The sequence below is a fragment of the Bufo gargarizans genome, chromosome 3, assembly GCF_014858855.1.
Source record: "Bufo gargarizans isolate SCDJY-AF-19 chromosome 3, ASM1485885v1, whole genome shotgun sequence".
In the NCBI taxonomy this organism is placed as follows: domain Eukaryota; kingdom Metazoa; phylum Chordata; class Amphibia; order Anura; family Bufonidae; genus Bufo; species Bufo gargarizans.
Genome location: NC_058082.1, coordinates 6,893,762 through 6,910,111, shown reverse-complemented (window position 1 = coordinate 6,910,111; position 16,350 = coordinate 6,893,762). Strand labels below are relative to the sequence as shown.

Below are 16,350 nucleotides of genomic sequence, written 5' to 3'. Positions count from 1 at the left end.
GCTTTTAAAGTGCTGACTGTGGCATAGATTGTGTTTGCAGTCAGTGAGGGATCCCATCAGGTCCCGACGCTGCAGAGGCATCTGGACCTGCCTTCTATGGAAGCCTAGGAGATCCAGGCTGGGTCTCTTAGGCAACTGTTAGTGTATTACACAGCGTAATACACTAAAAGGCAATGTATTACAATACACATGTACTGTAATGCATTGCAGAGGGGATCAGACCCCCAAAAGTGAAGTCACCTTACATCAAAAAGTGTAATACCAAGCGATCAAAAAGTTGTATGTACTGCAAAATAGTACCAATCAAGTTGTCAACTCATGCAGCAAAAAATGAGCCCCTACATAAGACAATCACCCATAAAAAAAAAAACAAACATTCTTTTTAATCCCCTCTGCTAGCTCTAGATGTAATGTGCATCAGTATTATAGGTCACTGTGAGGCCGCATGCACACGACCGTGGTGTGTTTTGTGGTCCGCAAGTCGCGGATCTGGAAAACACGGATAGCGTCCGTGTGCGTTCCGAAATTTGCGGAACGGCACGGACAACCTTCAATATAAATGCCTTTTCTTGTCCACAAAGCGCGGACAAGAATAGGACATGTTATATTTTTTTAGCGGGGACACAGAACGGAGCAATGGATGCGGACAGCACACAGAGAGCTGTCCGGATCTTTTGAGGCCCTATTGAAATGTGTCCGCATCCAAGTCACCAAAATGGGGTCTAATTTATCCCTGTAGACTTAACTGTGCAGTCCCTCAAGATTCAAGCATTGGCCCCATGACAGAGTGGGGAGGGTGGCAGCAGCAGTGACAGTAAGGAATGCTAGTGATGAGGCCTTATTAGTTTTGTGTGCGTCACTGTGCTCATGCCTGGATACCGTCAATCTTCGGGGTTAGGCTCAGGAGAAATAAAGGGGAGAGTCGTAGGAAGTGGAGAATAAGTCAAGTCCAGACTTAGTGAAATTTCAACAGCTTTAATTGAATAAACTTGCATCCAGAAAATATTCGGTTTTCTCTTGGTTCCAGCAGGTTTTGGGGTAAACTCAGGCTTCAGTCTGATAGCTGGACTAGCTAACTGTTCTGGTACCTTTTTTTTGTGGGGTGCCTTTGGCTGTTGACCCCCTCATGTTACTCTGTCTCTTAAACTGTAAGGAGTCAAGGTGCTCTATGAGCTGCTTCCCTTTAGAGACTACAACTAAAGGAAGGGGACCACCCCCCTGTACTGTCTTCTCTGCATAGTTTGCTAATGTGAGTGCTCATGTGTGGTCTTCAGCACCATCTAGTGACCTTTAGCTGTAAGTGCATCTTCTGCCTTTTTAAGTTATGCATATTCATTAGGTCACCTGACTTCCTGCTCACAGTGCTTTCTGGGAAAGAGACAAGCTCCTGCTTCCTTTTCCTCCTCACCTCATGGAAGAGCAGCTGCACATTGCGTGTCTCTTACTAAAGCATCGTCGGTAAGGGATTTATTTATGTTTTTGTATTGGTTTTGTGTACACTGTGCTGTATACTCAGTTCTTGTATGTTCATTTTCCTATAGTTTACCTTATCTACTGCTGGTTAATAAAGCCACAGATTACAGAAAGAAGTCTCATCTTATTAACTAGTAGAATGGTGATATCTGCCTGTTGAACTGCATATAGACCCCGGGGGTACATGTTTGTGAGAACAGGACAGTAAACGACGACTTCTACGAGAGAAGCACACCTGACTACACAGAAGTCTGTTACGGTCCACGCAATATCTGCAAACGGACACCACAGCGACTTCTATACAGTCCAGTGCTGCAAGGGGATAGCCGCTTCAAGCAATGTAGACACATTTGATTGCATACTGTGACCGCTCTCTAAGCACAGCGACTGGCATTCCACAGCACAGTAGTCTCCACGCAGTTAAGTGTCTTCACCAACACCATGTCGCGTAGCACAGTATCAAGCTACAAGACAAGATCAGGGAAGGATGGTTCCACCAAATCATCTTCCGTTAGCAATGCAGCCGCGAAGGTCAAAGCAGCCTTTGCCAAACAAAAATTAAGATGAAAGAAGAAAGGGCTGAGAAAGCAAAGCAATAGGTCCTCTTAGATGCAAAGCTAGAGAAACTCGCCGTAGAGAAAGAAACGGCAGCCGCCATAGCTGAAGCAGAGTTCTTGGAAGCAATGGAATACCCGAAAACCGGAAGTCACCGCAGTGTGCTTAGTCCAGAACTCGGCCAGCAAGATCCTGTACAATGCACTTCAGAGTACGTCCGTCAACACTCCAGACCAAACAGCAATGCCGATCCATTCCCTGGAACTGAAGATGTCACCTATGCCACAGAGCAATCGTACCGTCCAAAAGAAAGAGTAACGCTCAGAACCCAGTCCTACAAACAAGAGAGCCCAGAGCCACGTGACAAAACTCCAGCTAACTTCCCTGCACACCAAGGAAGCCAGCTTCCAGTCCAGCCTGCAGAGCCACCTTATCCCACAAGACGGTATGACATGGGCTGGCCTAAGTCAGAGACTCCATACAGGTATGATCGCACACCACACTCTCACTGTGACCTTCCACCTCCAACCAACCTTAGTAGTAACCAGAGCACAATAGACTTTGCCAGGTTCTTTACTAAACGTGAGCTAGTTACAAAGGGACTGGCGAAGTTCAGTGATCGCCCTGAAAACTATAGAGCATGGCGGGCCTCCTTTTATAACATTACAAAAGACTTGGGTCTGATACAGTGAGGAGATAGACTTCCTTGTAGATCGGCTTGGAAAAGACTCTGTAGAACATGCCAGAGAATCAGGGATATTAATATAAACTATCCAGAGATTGGCCTAAAAATGATCTGGGATAGACTTTATGAATGTTATGTTCTGCAGAGGTCATAGAGGATGCATTGTTTAAAGGGTTTCTACCACTTAGGTGTCACATATTTGGCTGTCAGACACTAGCGATCCCTAGTGTCTGCTCTGGCCAACCATCCTAATATATTGCTTTTGGGGCGGTGGTTTGGCTAAAAAAACTACTTTTATTAATACTAATGAGCCTCTAGGTGCTATGGGGGCGTCATTAGCCCTAGAGGCTCCGTCTACCTTCAGAAACTGCCGCCGCCGGAGCGCGTCTCTCCAGCCCGCCCATCTCCTCCTGAATGCGATCCTCATGTATTCTGCGCATGCGCAGTGAATGTCTGACCGCTTCCTTGCTCAGACATCTCCACTGCGCCTGCGCGATGACGCCATAGTGCTCCGAGGAACAGCGCAGTGGAGATGTCTGAGCAGGGAAGCTGTCAGACATTTACTGCGCATGCGCAGAATACATACGAGGATCGCATTCAGGAGGAGATGGGCGGGCTGGAGGGACGCGCTGGGGGCGGCAGTTTCTAAAGGTAGACGGAGCCTCTAGGTGCTAATGACGCCCCTAGCACCTAGAGGCTCATTAGCATATTAATAAAAGTTGTTTTTTAGCCAAACCACCGCCCCAAAAGCAATTATATTAGGATGGTTGGCCAGAGCAGACACTAGCGGATCGCTAGTGTCTGACAGCCAAATATGTGACACCTAAGTGGTAGAAACCCTTTAAAAGAATTGACGAATTCCCTAAAATATCTAGCAAAGGGTTCCAGAAACTTAGGGATTTAAGTGATCTACTGATGGAATTACAGGTTGCCAAAGCCGAAGGGAATTTACCGGGGCTTGCTTTCCTCGACACTGCCAGAGGTGTCAAGCCTATTGTATTAAAGCTTCCTCACAACCTACAGGAGAAATGGGTCTCCCACGGTCAAGGTACAAACATACCTACAATGTGCCATTCCCTCCCTTCAGTGTGTTTGTGACTTTGTAAGGCTAGAAGCTAATATTCGTAATGACCCTAGCTTTGATCTATCACAGTCTTGTGCCACTCCCTATGACCACAGACCACACAAAGGATCAGTGGCAGTGCACAAAACTAACATTTCACCTGCAGATTCTTACAGGCATTACAGCTCCCCCAGCCGCGAAACAGTCAAAGATCCTGGTAAGCAGTGCCCTCTACACAAGAAGCCACACCCTCTTCTGAATGCAGAGCCTTTAGAGAAACGTCCATAGGAGATCGCAAAGCCTTCCTCAAAGAGAACCGCATTTGCTACAAGTGCTGCTCATCTACATCACATATTGCCAAAGACTGTCAGGTTAGTGTAAAATGCACAGAATGCAACAACTCAGATCACAACACGGCCCTACATCCTGGGCTTCCCCATGGACCTCATCACAGAGTAACAGTGCCAGAGAGTATGGCGGGGAGGAAAGTACCTCTGAAGCTAACCCTCCAGCAGTTACTTCACAATGCACTGAAGTCTGTAAAGGTCTCATAGGCAGCAGGTCCCTGCTAAAAAATCTGCCTAACAAAAGTATACCCAAAGGGCTGCAGAGACAAAGCCATCAATGTTTACGCCATCCTAGATGACCAAAGTAATGCGTCCCTAGCCAAATCTACTTTCTTGACATTTTCAACATCAAAGGGCCCAACACTCCTTACTCTCTAAAGACCTGTGCAGGTACTGTAGAAACAGCGGGGAGGAGAGCTACTGGTTACCTTATTGAGTCCATAGATGGTAAAAGTGTCTTTCTTACCAAACTATTACTGAATGTAACCAAATCCCTGATAATAGACACGAGATCCCTACACCAGAGGTAGCCATACATAACCCCCATTACAGCGTGTAGCCCATCTCTTACCAAATTCGATCTAACGCTCAGATAATCCTACTCCCTGGGGAAGATATCTTACAAGTTCATAAATCTAGAGAGCAGATTAATGGCCCACATCATGCTCCTTATGCCCAAAGGCATGACCTAGGATGGGTCATAGTAGGAGAAGTCTGCTTAGGAAGCATACAAACCAACTTCCCTAATAGCATGCTTACAAGCACATTAGATAATGGACATCCCTCTATCTTCCAACCATGTAAAAACAACTTCCTCATAAAGGAATTGCCCATAGTACTCAACTACCTTGTTCTTTCATAGACTCTGTAGACCACGACATAGCTTGTGACAGTGACAAAGACCACTTAGGTGCTCAGTGTTCCTGGCATGGAACCATGAACCAGACGTACAACAAGAGATAAGTGGAAAATAAGAAGGTTTTATTGAAGAGCAAGCCGTAGCAAAGTCCGAACGGATGGCTAAACCGAAGCAGGGTCTTGCGGAGACAGAGGTCAGGAACCAGAAGGGTAGTCAGACGAAGCCAGGAACAGGAACCAACGGGGTAGTCAGACGAAGCCGGAATCAGGAACCAACGGGGTAGTCAGACGAAGCCGGAATCAGGAACCAACGGGGTAGTCAGACGAGGCCAGGATCAGGAACCAGAAGCAGCAGCAGTCTTGGAAGCATGTGAACACAGGAGGACCAAGCAAGGAACTGAAGCCACAGACCTCCTATATATATGAGCTAGGCATCCAGCTCCTCCCAGTGGGAAGGAGGAGCCGCAGGGTGGGAGGCTACAAGAAAACCCAGAAACCAAGATGGCCGCCAGCACATGTCAAACGAAGGGAACAGCAAGGAGGTAAGACCATGACAGTACCTCCCCCTCAAGGGCCCCTCCTCCGCGGAGTAAGGAACGGTTTCTGAGGGAAGCGTGCGTGGAAGGCTCGGAGCAAGACAGGAGCATGGACATCTGCGGAGGGAACCCAGGAACGCTCCTCTGGACCATAACCACGCCAATGGACCAAAAACTGCACCCGGCCGCGGACCAGGCGTGAGTCCAGGATATTGCTCACCTCATACTCCTCACGATTGCCCACTTGGACCGGACGAGGCCGAGGAATCGAGGAAGTGAAACGATTACACACCAGTGGCTTCAACAGGGAGACATGAAACACGTTGGAGATCCGCATGCCAGGAGGAAGCGCAAGGGCATAGGCTACCGGGTTTACCCTGCGAAGCACTCGGAAGGGACCAACAAAGCGAGGCGCCAGCTTGGGAGTGGGCACTCGAAGGTTGAGGTTGCGGGTGGACAACCATACGCGGTCTCCGACCTGGTAGGAAGGAGCGGGCGCTCGTCTGCGATCAGCCTGGAGTTTCTGGCGCTGCGCAGAGACCTCAAGGGACCTCTGGATCTGTACCCAAGAAGCACGTAGGACGGAAAGGTGATCCTCCACAGCCGGAATATCCTGGGGAGAGAATACCTCCGGTAACACGGCAGGTTGGAACCCATAATTGGCCATGAAGGGAGACGTCCCAGAGGAAGAGTTCACCGCCGTGTTCCTGGCAAACTCAGCCCAAGGCAGGAGGTCAACCCAATTGTCTTGGTGATCGGAGACATAGCAACGAAGGAATTGCTCCAAGGCCTGATTGGATCGTTCTGCGGCCCCATTGGACTGAGGGTGGTAGGCCGAGGAGAAAGAGAGATGAATCCCCAACTGGGAGCAAAAGGCGCGCCAGAACCTGGACACAAACTGACTCCCCCGATCCGACACAATCTCCTTGGGCAAACCGTGCAACCGGAAGACCTCCCTGGCAAAAATCGAGGCCAACTCTTGTGCAGAGGGTAACTTCTTGAGAGGAACACAGTGGCACATTTTGGAAAACCGATCCACAATCATGAGAATGACCGTATGGCCTCGGGATGCAGGGAGGTCCACAATGAAATCCATCCCCAGGTGTGACCATGGACGCTCCCCGGTGGCTATGGGTTGCAAAAGGCCCAACGGAAGGTGCCGAGGGGACTTACTCTGGGCACAAACGGAGCATGCCGCTACATATGCGGCGATGTCGGAACGTAGAGAAGGCCACCAGAACAGACGTGAAACCGCCCAGGACAGCTGATTCTTTCCAGGGTGCCCCGCGGCCTTGGAGTTATGGTAGGTTCGCAACAACCGAGTGCGCAACTCCTCAGGCACAAAACATCTGCCGTTGGGTCTCCCAGAGGGAGCACCAGATTGAGCCGCCAAAATCTGCTCACCCAGAGGAGAAGTCAGGCTGGTGCGAATAGCGGCCAGGATCTGATTCGGGGGTATGACCGTAGTCGGAATCGACTCCTCCCCGGACAGCTCGGAGTACTGCCGTGATAAGGCATCCGCTCTGATGTTCTTGGAGCCGGGTAGGTAGGAGACCACGTAATTAAAACGTGACAAGAACAGAGCCCATCTGGCCTGACGTGGTGTCAATCTCTTGGCCTCAGAGAGGTAGGTCAGATTCTTGTGGTCCGTCAGGATGAGAACCGGAACCACCGAGCCCTCGAGCAAGTGCCTCCATTCTTTAAGGGCCTGCACGATGGCCAATAACTCCCTGTCACCAATCTGATAGTTGCACTCCGCGGAAGACAGTTTCCGGGAGTAAAACCCACAAGGAAGCAGAGGACCCTCTGGTGTTCTACGCTGAGACAGGAGGGCGCCTACTCCCGTCTCAGACGCGTCCACCTCGAGGACAAAAGGCAACCCAGGGTTGGGATGCGACAGAATCGGAGCCGACACAAAGGCGGACTTTAGAGCCTCAAAAGCTCGGATGGCCTCGAGCGGCCAGACCTGAGGATTACTGCCCTTCCTGGTCAGATCCGTGAGAGGCTTGGCTAGCATGGAAAAGTCCCTGATGAACTTCCGATAATAATTGGCGAAGCCCAAAAAGCGCTGCAGGGCACGAAGCCCACTGGGCTGGGGCCACTGTAAGACAGCCGAAACCTTCTCAGGATCCATGGAGAACCCCTCAGCGGAAATGATGTAACCTAAGAAGGTTACCTGGGATCGGTGAAATTCGCATTTCTCAAGCTTACCGAACAGCTTGTTCTCTCGTAAGCGTTGCAACACTCGTCTGACATCCAGAATGTGGGCCTCCATGGATGCAGAATATACCAAGATGTCATCCAAATAGACCACCACACACTGCTGCAACAGGTCACGGAAAACATCGTTGATGAATTCCTGGAAGACTGCGGGCGCATTGCACAACCCAAAGGGCATAACCAAGGATTCATAATGACCGGTCCTGGTGTTAAACGCGGTCTTCCACTCATCGCCCGCCTTGATCCTTACCAGGTTATATGCCGCCCTCAGGTCGAGTTTGGTAAAGACCGTGGCCCCTTTGAGGCGATCGAACAGCTCGGAAATCAAGGGTATCGGGTAAGCGTTCTTGATCGTGATGCGATTGAGACCCCTGTAATCGATGCAAGGCCTCAACTCGCCGCCCTTCTTTTTCACAAAGAAAAATCCAGCCCCTGCCGGGGACGAGGATTTGCGAATGTGTCCGCGTGAAAGCGCCTCCCTCACGTACTCCTCCATGGCCTCATTCTCCGCTACCGACAGTGGATAGACTTTGCCACGAGGAGGAACGGCACCGGATTGTAACTCTATGGCACAATCGTATGGGCGGTGCGGAGGTAGGGCAACCGCGCGCACCTTATCGAATACATCCCGGTACTCTTCGTATTCAGGAGGCAACAGAGAGTCCGAGGAAGTACACAGCAACTTGACAGGCCCATGGATGCAACTAGCCCCACACTGCGGTGACCACGAGAGGATCTCGACCGATCTCCAATCGAAAGTCGGATTATGCTTCTGGAGCCAGGGGTACCCCAAGACCACCGAGTAGTGTGGAGACGAAATAACCTGGAGACAGACCGACTCTCTGTGAACGGCACCAATGGCCATCCCCACTGGAAGGGTCTCATGAGTCACGTGTGGCGGCAGAAGGGGTCTGCCGTCTATCGCCTCAAGAGCCAGTGGGGAACCTCGAGGCTGCAGAGGAATGGAATTGGCGGCAACGAACACTCTATCAATGAACAAACCACCAGCACCAGAGTCCACCAACGCCTGGGTCGTCACCGAGCCCCCGACCCAGGAGAGGACAACCGTGATCAGTGGTTTGTCAACACGGGAAACCGGGGACGAGGAGACTCCACCCAAGATCTGCCCCCGACAGGACCTCAGGTGCGAGCGTTCTCCCGGACGGTTCGGACATGCCAACCGAAAATGCCCACCGAGACCACAGTACATGCATCGGCCCTCGCGTCTCCGGAGTACCCTCTCCCCCTCAGACAGGCGAGCAAACCCCCGCTGCATGGGTTCACCCCCAGACAAGTCATCCCCAGGAGGCGTGGGAGGAGAGGGAGGCACGGGTGGGACAGCAAACGTAGGCGCCAATCTGTTAGGAGACCTCCGCAGGCTCTCCTTAAAGGAAGGTCTCTCCCTGAGTCTGGTGTCAATCAAAATCAGGAAAGAAATAAGAGACTCGAGCTCCACTGGTAGGTCCTTAGCTGCAACCTCATCCTTCAAGGCATCCGAGAGACCATGAGAGAAAGCAGCGACCAGAGCCTCATTATTCCAGCCCACCTCTGCTGCCAGGGTACGAAACTCAATGGCGTATTCAGCTACGGATCGTGAACCCTGTCTGATGGACATAAGGAGCTTCGCAGCAGAGGCAGCACGAGCCGGCACATCGAATACCTTCCGAAGAGAAGCAACAAAACCGGAAAACTCGGCAACCACCGGATTGTTGTTCTCCCATAAAGGGCTGGCCCAGGCCAAGGCCTTGTCCGAGAGCAGCGAGATCAAGAAGCCCACCCTTGATCTCTCAGTAGGAAAGGCATGTGGCAGCAACTCGAAGTAAATGCCCACCTGGTTAAGGAAACCTCGGCACTGAGTTGGCTCTCCCCCAAAGCGCTGTGGAAGGGGGGCAGAACCGGTCATACCCTGAAACACCACAGGCGCAGCAACAGGTGTCAGGGTAGACTCTGGCGCAACAACCGGAGCGGCAGTAGGAGCGGGCCCAGGAGCGACAACCGACCCATCGGCAACGGAAGCTAAATGAGCCGTGCGTTCAAGCAGGGTTTGCAACGCCACAGCGAACCGACCCAACAGGTGATCCTGCTGATCAAGTCTGGCAACCAGCGTAGGTAGCGAGGGTGGCCCTGTACCGTCAGAATTCATGGCTTGGTCCTAATGTCATGGAACCATGAACCAGACGTACAACAAGAGATAAGTGGAAAATAAGAAGGTTTTATTGAAGAGCAAGCCGTAGCAAAGTCCGAACGGATGGCTAAACCGAAGCAGGGTCTTGCGGAGACAGAGGTCAGGAACCAGAAGGGTAGTCAGACGAAGCCAGGAACAGGAACCAACGGGGTAGTCAGACGAAGCCGGAATCAGGAACCAACGGGGTAGTCAGACGAAGCCGGAATCAGGAACCAACGGGGTAGTCAGACGAGGCCAGGATCAGGAACCAGAAGCAGCAGCAGTCTTGGAAGCATGTGAACACAGGAGGACCAAGCAAGGAACTGAAGCCACAGACCTCCTATATATATGAGCTAGGCATCCAGCTCCTCCCAGTGGGAAGGAGGAGCCGCAGGGTGGGAGGCTACAAGAAAACCCAGAAACCAAGATGGCCGCCAGCACATGTCAAACGAAGGGAACAGCAAGGAGGTAAGACCATGACAACGGTGCTCCATCGTGCTGGAAAATGCATTGTTCTTCACCAAATTGTTGTTGGATTGTTGGAAGAAGTTGCTGTTGGGGGTGTTTTGGTGCCATTCTTTATTCATGGCTGTGTTTTTGGGCAACATTGTGAGTGAGCCCACTCCCTTGGATGAGAAGCAACCCCACACATGAATGGTCTCAGGATGCTTTACTGTTGGCATGACACAGGACTGATGGTAGTGCTCACCTTTTCTTCTCCGGACAAGCCTTTTTCCAGATGCCCCAAACAATCGGAAAGAGGCTTCATCGGAGAATATGACTTTGCACCAGTCCTCAGCAGTCCATTCACCATATTTTCTGCAGAAGATCAATCTGTCCCTGATGGGTTTTTGGAGAGAAGTGGCTTCTTTGCTGCCCTTCTTGACACCAGGCCATCTTCCAAAAGTCTTGGCCTCCCTGTGCGTGCAGATGCGCTCACACCTGCCTGCTGCCATTCCTGAGCAAGCTCTGCACTGGTGGCACTCCGATCCCGCAGCTGAATCCTCTTTAGGAGACGATCCTGGCGCTTGCTGGACTTTCTTGGATGCCCTGAAGCCTTCTTAACAAGAATTGAACCTCTTTCCTTGAAGTTCTTGATGACCCTATAAATTGTTGATTGAGGTGCAATCTTAGTAGCCACAATATCCTTGCCTGTGAAGCCATTTTTATGCAACGCAATGATGGCTGCACGCGTTTCTTTGCAGGTCACCATGGTTAACAATGGAAGAACAATGATTTCAAGCATTACCCTCCTTTTAACAGGTCAAGTCTGCCATTTTAACCCAATCAGCCTGACATAATGATCTCCAGCCTTGTGCTCGTCAACATTCTCACCGGAGTTAACAAGACGATTACTGAAATGATCTCAGCAGGTCCTTTACTGACAGCAATGAAATGCAGTGGAAAGGTTTTTTTGGGATTAAGTTAATTTTCATGGCAAAGAAGGACAATTCATCTGATCACTCTTCATAACATTCTGGAGGATATGCAAATTGCTGATATAAAAACTTAAGCAGCAACTTTTTCAATTTCCAATATTTGTGTCATTCTCAAAACTTTTGGCCACGACTGTAGAAGGTTCTGGATGTCACGCATGTATCATGCCTTGATAAGCCGCTGGCACGTGGAGGGACACATAGACTTTGTTTGTGTTCCAGGACCCTAAACACCCGGTGGAGAACCTGCTGATAGAGGACTGCGTCCAGCCGTGGCTCGCTTGTCCCCGGGACCGCAGCCGGCAGCTCAGGGTGGAGCTGCAGTTGGAGCGGGCCTGCCACATTGGATACATTGACATAGGTACTACAGATGGAGCAGATCTCGGTGTCCTGCCGTCTCCGCTCTCATGGCCTCTGATGTGACCTGAGTGTGTTGTGTCTCCCCCCGCATCCAGGGAACAGTGGTTCAGCCTTCCTGCAGATCGACGTGGGACGATCCATCTGGCCTCCAGATAAAGGGTTCACCACTCTCCTGCCCATGGCCACGCTGATGTCACCGGTGGATTCCAGGGCCAGGAAGAACTACAGAGGGGTCCGGATGTTTAAGGAGGGTAAAGAGATTATAAGCTATGATTCCGTTTGATGCAGCTCCTGATGTGACTGGAGCATGAGCTATGATTTGTCAAGGTATCTTTTATATAAAATATAAAATATCAATAAAATATGGAAATTAGTCAGGAAATCCACTAGGCGGATATAAAACCCCTTTTCTTTTATCATGAGACTCTAAAATTAATTTATGCAATTAATGAAAACGAAGGGGCAATCAATTATGCAAAATATATATAATAATTTATTTATAAATGAATAAAAATCCAAAATAAAACAGACATAAGATCAATGGCTAGACAAATTGACGCAGTACCAACAAACCACCACTAGATGGTGGTGTGATCCACTATCACTTTCTCACCAGCACAGAATTACTTAAAGTTACATATGATAAGATATAAATGCTATATCTTTATCAAACAGACCAATAATTAATACATCAAGAGAAGCTCAGGATTTTCTGTTTACCAACAGGTTATAACATAACAACATACAGATTAATACAGGAACAATAATTGTTGTCCCTTGACTCTGTCTCAGCCTATGACAATCAAACTATAAATTATATTAATATGATATTATACCCCACTCGGCAATCAGACTATGGAAATATAATTTCCCAGAGTTTTTCCTCTACTCAGACAATATCTAATCTCCCATTAGCAATATGCATCTTCGCTAAGAGGACAACTAGCATTAGGGAGGTGTTTAACCACCTCCGGACCGCCTAACGCAGATTCGCGTTCCGGAGGTGGCAGCCCTGCGCACAGTCACGCATATATGCGTCATCTCGCGAGACGCGAGATTTCCTGTGAACGCGCGCACACAGGCGCGCGCTTACAGGAACGGAAGGTAAGCGAGTGGATCTCCAGCCTGCCAGCGGCGATCGCTCGCTGGCAGGCTGGAGATCCGAATTTTTTAACCCCTAACAGGTATATTAGACGCTGTTTTCATAACAGCGTCTAATATACCTCCTACCTGGTCCTCTGGTGGTCCCTTTTGTTAGGATCGACCACCAGAGGACTCAGGTAGGTCAGTACAGTCGCACCAAACACCACACTACACTACACCCCCCCTGTCACTTATTAACCCCTTATAAACCCCTGATCACCCATGATCACCCCATATAAACTCCCTGATCACCCCCCTGTCATTGATCACCGCCCTGTCATTGATCACCCCCCTGTCAGGCTCCGTTCAGACGTCCGTATGATTTTTACGGATCCACGGATACATGGATCGGATCCGCAAAACGCATACGGACGTCTAAATGGAGCCTTACAGGGGGGTGATCAATGACAGGCGGGTGATCACCCATATACACTCCCTGATCACCCCCTGTCATTGATCACCCCCCTGTCATTGATCACCCCCCTGTAAGGCTCCATTCAGACGTCCGCATGATTTTTACGGATCCATGGATACATGGATCGGATCCGCAAAACACATGCGGACGTCTGAATGGAGCCTTACAGGGGGTGATCAATGACAGGCGGGTGATCACCCATATACACTCCCTGATCACCCCCCTGTCATTGATCACCCCCCTGTAAGGCTCCATTCAGACGTCCGCATGTGTTTTGTGGATCCGATCCATGTATCCATGGATCCGTAAAAATCATGCGGATGTCTGAATGGAGCCTTACAGGGGGGGTGATCAGTGACAGGGGGGTGATCACCCTGATCACCCCCTGTCATTGATAACCCCCCTGTAAGGCTCCATTCAGACGTCCGCATGTGTTTTGTGGATCCGATCCATGTATCCATGGATCCGTAAAAAATCATGCGGATGTCTGAATGGAGCCTTACAGGGGGGGTGATCAGTGACAGGGGGGTGATCACCCTGATCACCCCCTGTCATTGATAACCCCCCTGTAAGGCTCCATTCAGACGTCCGCATGTGTTTTGTGGATCCGATCCATGTATCCATGGATCCGTAAAAATCATGCGGATGTCTGAATGGAGCCTTACAGGGGGGGTGATCAGTGACAGGGGGGTGATCACCCTGATCACCCCCTGTCATTGATAACCCCCCTGTAAGGCTCCATTCAGACGTCCGCATGTGTTTTGTGGATCCGATCCATGTATCCATGGATCCGTAAAAAATCATGCGGATGTCTGAATGGAGCCTTACAGGGGGGGTGATCAGTGACAGGGGGGTGATCACCCTGATCACCCCCTGTCATTGATAACCCCCCTGTAAGGCTCCATTCAGACGTCCGCATGTGTTTTGTGGATCCGATCCATGTATCCATGGATCCGTAAAAAATCATGCGGATGTCTGAATGGAAGCCTTACAGGGGGGGTGATCAGTGACAGGGGGGTGATCACCCTGATCACCCCCTGTCATTGATAACCCCCCTGTAAGGCTCCATTCAGACGTCCGCATGTGTTTTGTGGATCCGATCCATGTATCCATGGATCCGTAAAAAATCATGCGGATGTCTGAATGGAGCCTTACAGGGGGGGTGATCAGTGACAGGGGGGTGATCCGGGAGTCTATATGGGTGATTACCCCCCTGTCATTGATCACCCCCCTGTCATTGATCACCCCCCTGTCATTGATCACCCCCCTGTCATTGATCACCCCCCCCCCTGTAAGGCTCCATTCAGACATTTTTTTTGGCACAAGTTAGCGGAAATTTTTTGTTTGTTTTGTTTGTTTTTTCTTACTAAGTCTCATATTCTACTAACTTGTGTCAAAAAATAAAATCTCACATGAACTCACCATACCCCTCACGGAATCCAAATGCGTAAACATTTTTAGACATTTATATTCCAGACTTCTTCTCACGCTTTAGGGCCCCTAAAAAGCCAGGGCAGTATAAATACCCCACATGTGACCCCATTTCGGAAAGAAGACACCCCAAGGTATTCGCTGAGGGGCATATTGAGTCCATGAAAGATTGAAATTTTTGTCCTAAGTTAGCGGAAAGTGAGACTTTGTGAGAAAAAAACCAAAAAAAATCAATTTCCGCTAACTTATGCAAAAAATAAAAAATTTCTAGGAACTCGCCAGGCCCCTCATTGAATACCTTGGGGTGTCTTCTTTCCAAAGTGGGGTCACATGTGGGGTATTTATACTGCCCTGGCTTTTTAGGGGCCCGAAAGTGTGAGAAGAAGTCTGGGATCCAAATGTCTAAAAATGCCCTCCTAAAAGGAATTTGGGCCCCTTTGCGCATCTAGGCTGCAAAAAAGTGTCACACATCTGGTATCGCCGTACTCAGGAGAAGTTGGGGAATGTGTTTTGGGGTGTCATTTTACATATACCCATGCTGGGTGAGAAAAATATCTTGGTCAAATGCCAACTTTGTATAAAAAAATAGGAAAAGTTGTCTTTTGCCAAGATATTTCTCTCACCCAGCATGGTTATATGTAAAATGGCACCCCAAAACACATTCCCCAACTTCTCCTGAGTACGGCGATACCAGATGTGTCACACTTTTTTGCTGCCAAGGTGGGCAAAGGGGCACATATTCCAAAGTGCACCTTTCAGATTTTGCAGGCCATTTTTTACACATTTTGATTGCAAGGTACTTCTCACACATTTGGGCCCCTAAATTGCCAGGGCAGTATAACTACGCCACAAGTGACCCCATTTTGGAAAGAAGACACCCCAAGGTATTCCGTGAGGGGCACGGCGAGTTCCTAGAATTTTTTATTTTTTGTCACAAGTTAGCGGAAAATGATGATTTTTCTTTTTTTTCTTTTTTCCTTACAAAGTCTCATATTCCACTAACTTGCGACAAAAAATAAAAGATTCTAGGAACTCGCCATGCCCCTCACGGAATACCTTGGGGTGTCTTCTTTCCAAAATGGGGTCACTTGTGGCGTAGTTATACTGCCCTGGCAATTTAGGGGCCCAAATGTGTGAGAAGAACTTTGCAATCAAAATGTGTAAAAAATGCCCTGCAAAATCCGAAAGGTGCACTTTGGAATATGTGCCCCTTTCCCCACCTTGGCAGCAAAAAAGTGTGACACATCTGGTATCGCCGTACTCAGGAGAAGTTGGGCAATGTGTTTTGGGGTGTCATTTTACATATACCCATGCTGGGTGAGAAAAATATCTTGGTCAAATGCCAACTTTGTGTAAAAAAATGGGAAAAGTTGTCTTTTGCCAAGATATTTCTCTCACCCAGCATGGGTATATGTAAAATGACACCCCAAAACACATTCCCCAACTTCTCCTGAGTACGGCCATACCAGATGTGTGACACTTTTTTGCTGCCAAGGTGGGCAAAGGGGCACATATTCCAAAGTGCACCTTTTGGATTTCACCGGTCATTTTTTACACATTTTGATTGCAAAGTTCTTCTCACACATTTGGGCCCCTAAATTGCCAGGGCAGTATAACTACCCCACAAGTGACCCCATTTTGGAAAGAAGACACCCCAAGGTATT

General features: G+C 49.3%; 1 protein-coding gene across 1 annotated transcript in view; it reads left to right on the top strand.

Moving 5' to 3' along the window:
• The first annotated feature begins 2,156 nt into the window (after positions 1-2,156).
• XNDC1N (XRCC1 N-terminal domain containing 1, N-terminal like) overlaps positions 2,157-16,350 on the top strand; it is a 34,619-nt gene continuing 20,425 nt past the window's right edge. The window contains exons 1-3 of the mRNA XM_044284046.1: positions 2,157-2,342; positions 11,542-11,698; positions 11,793-11,948. Coding sequence (XP_044139981.1) covers positions 2,157-2,342; positions 11,542-11,698; positions 11,793-11,948 — 499 coding nt within the window. The remainder of the gene's footprint in view (positions 2,343-11,541; positions 11,699-11,792; positions 11,949-16,350) is intronic.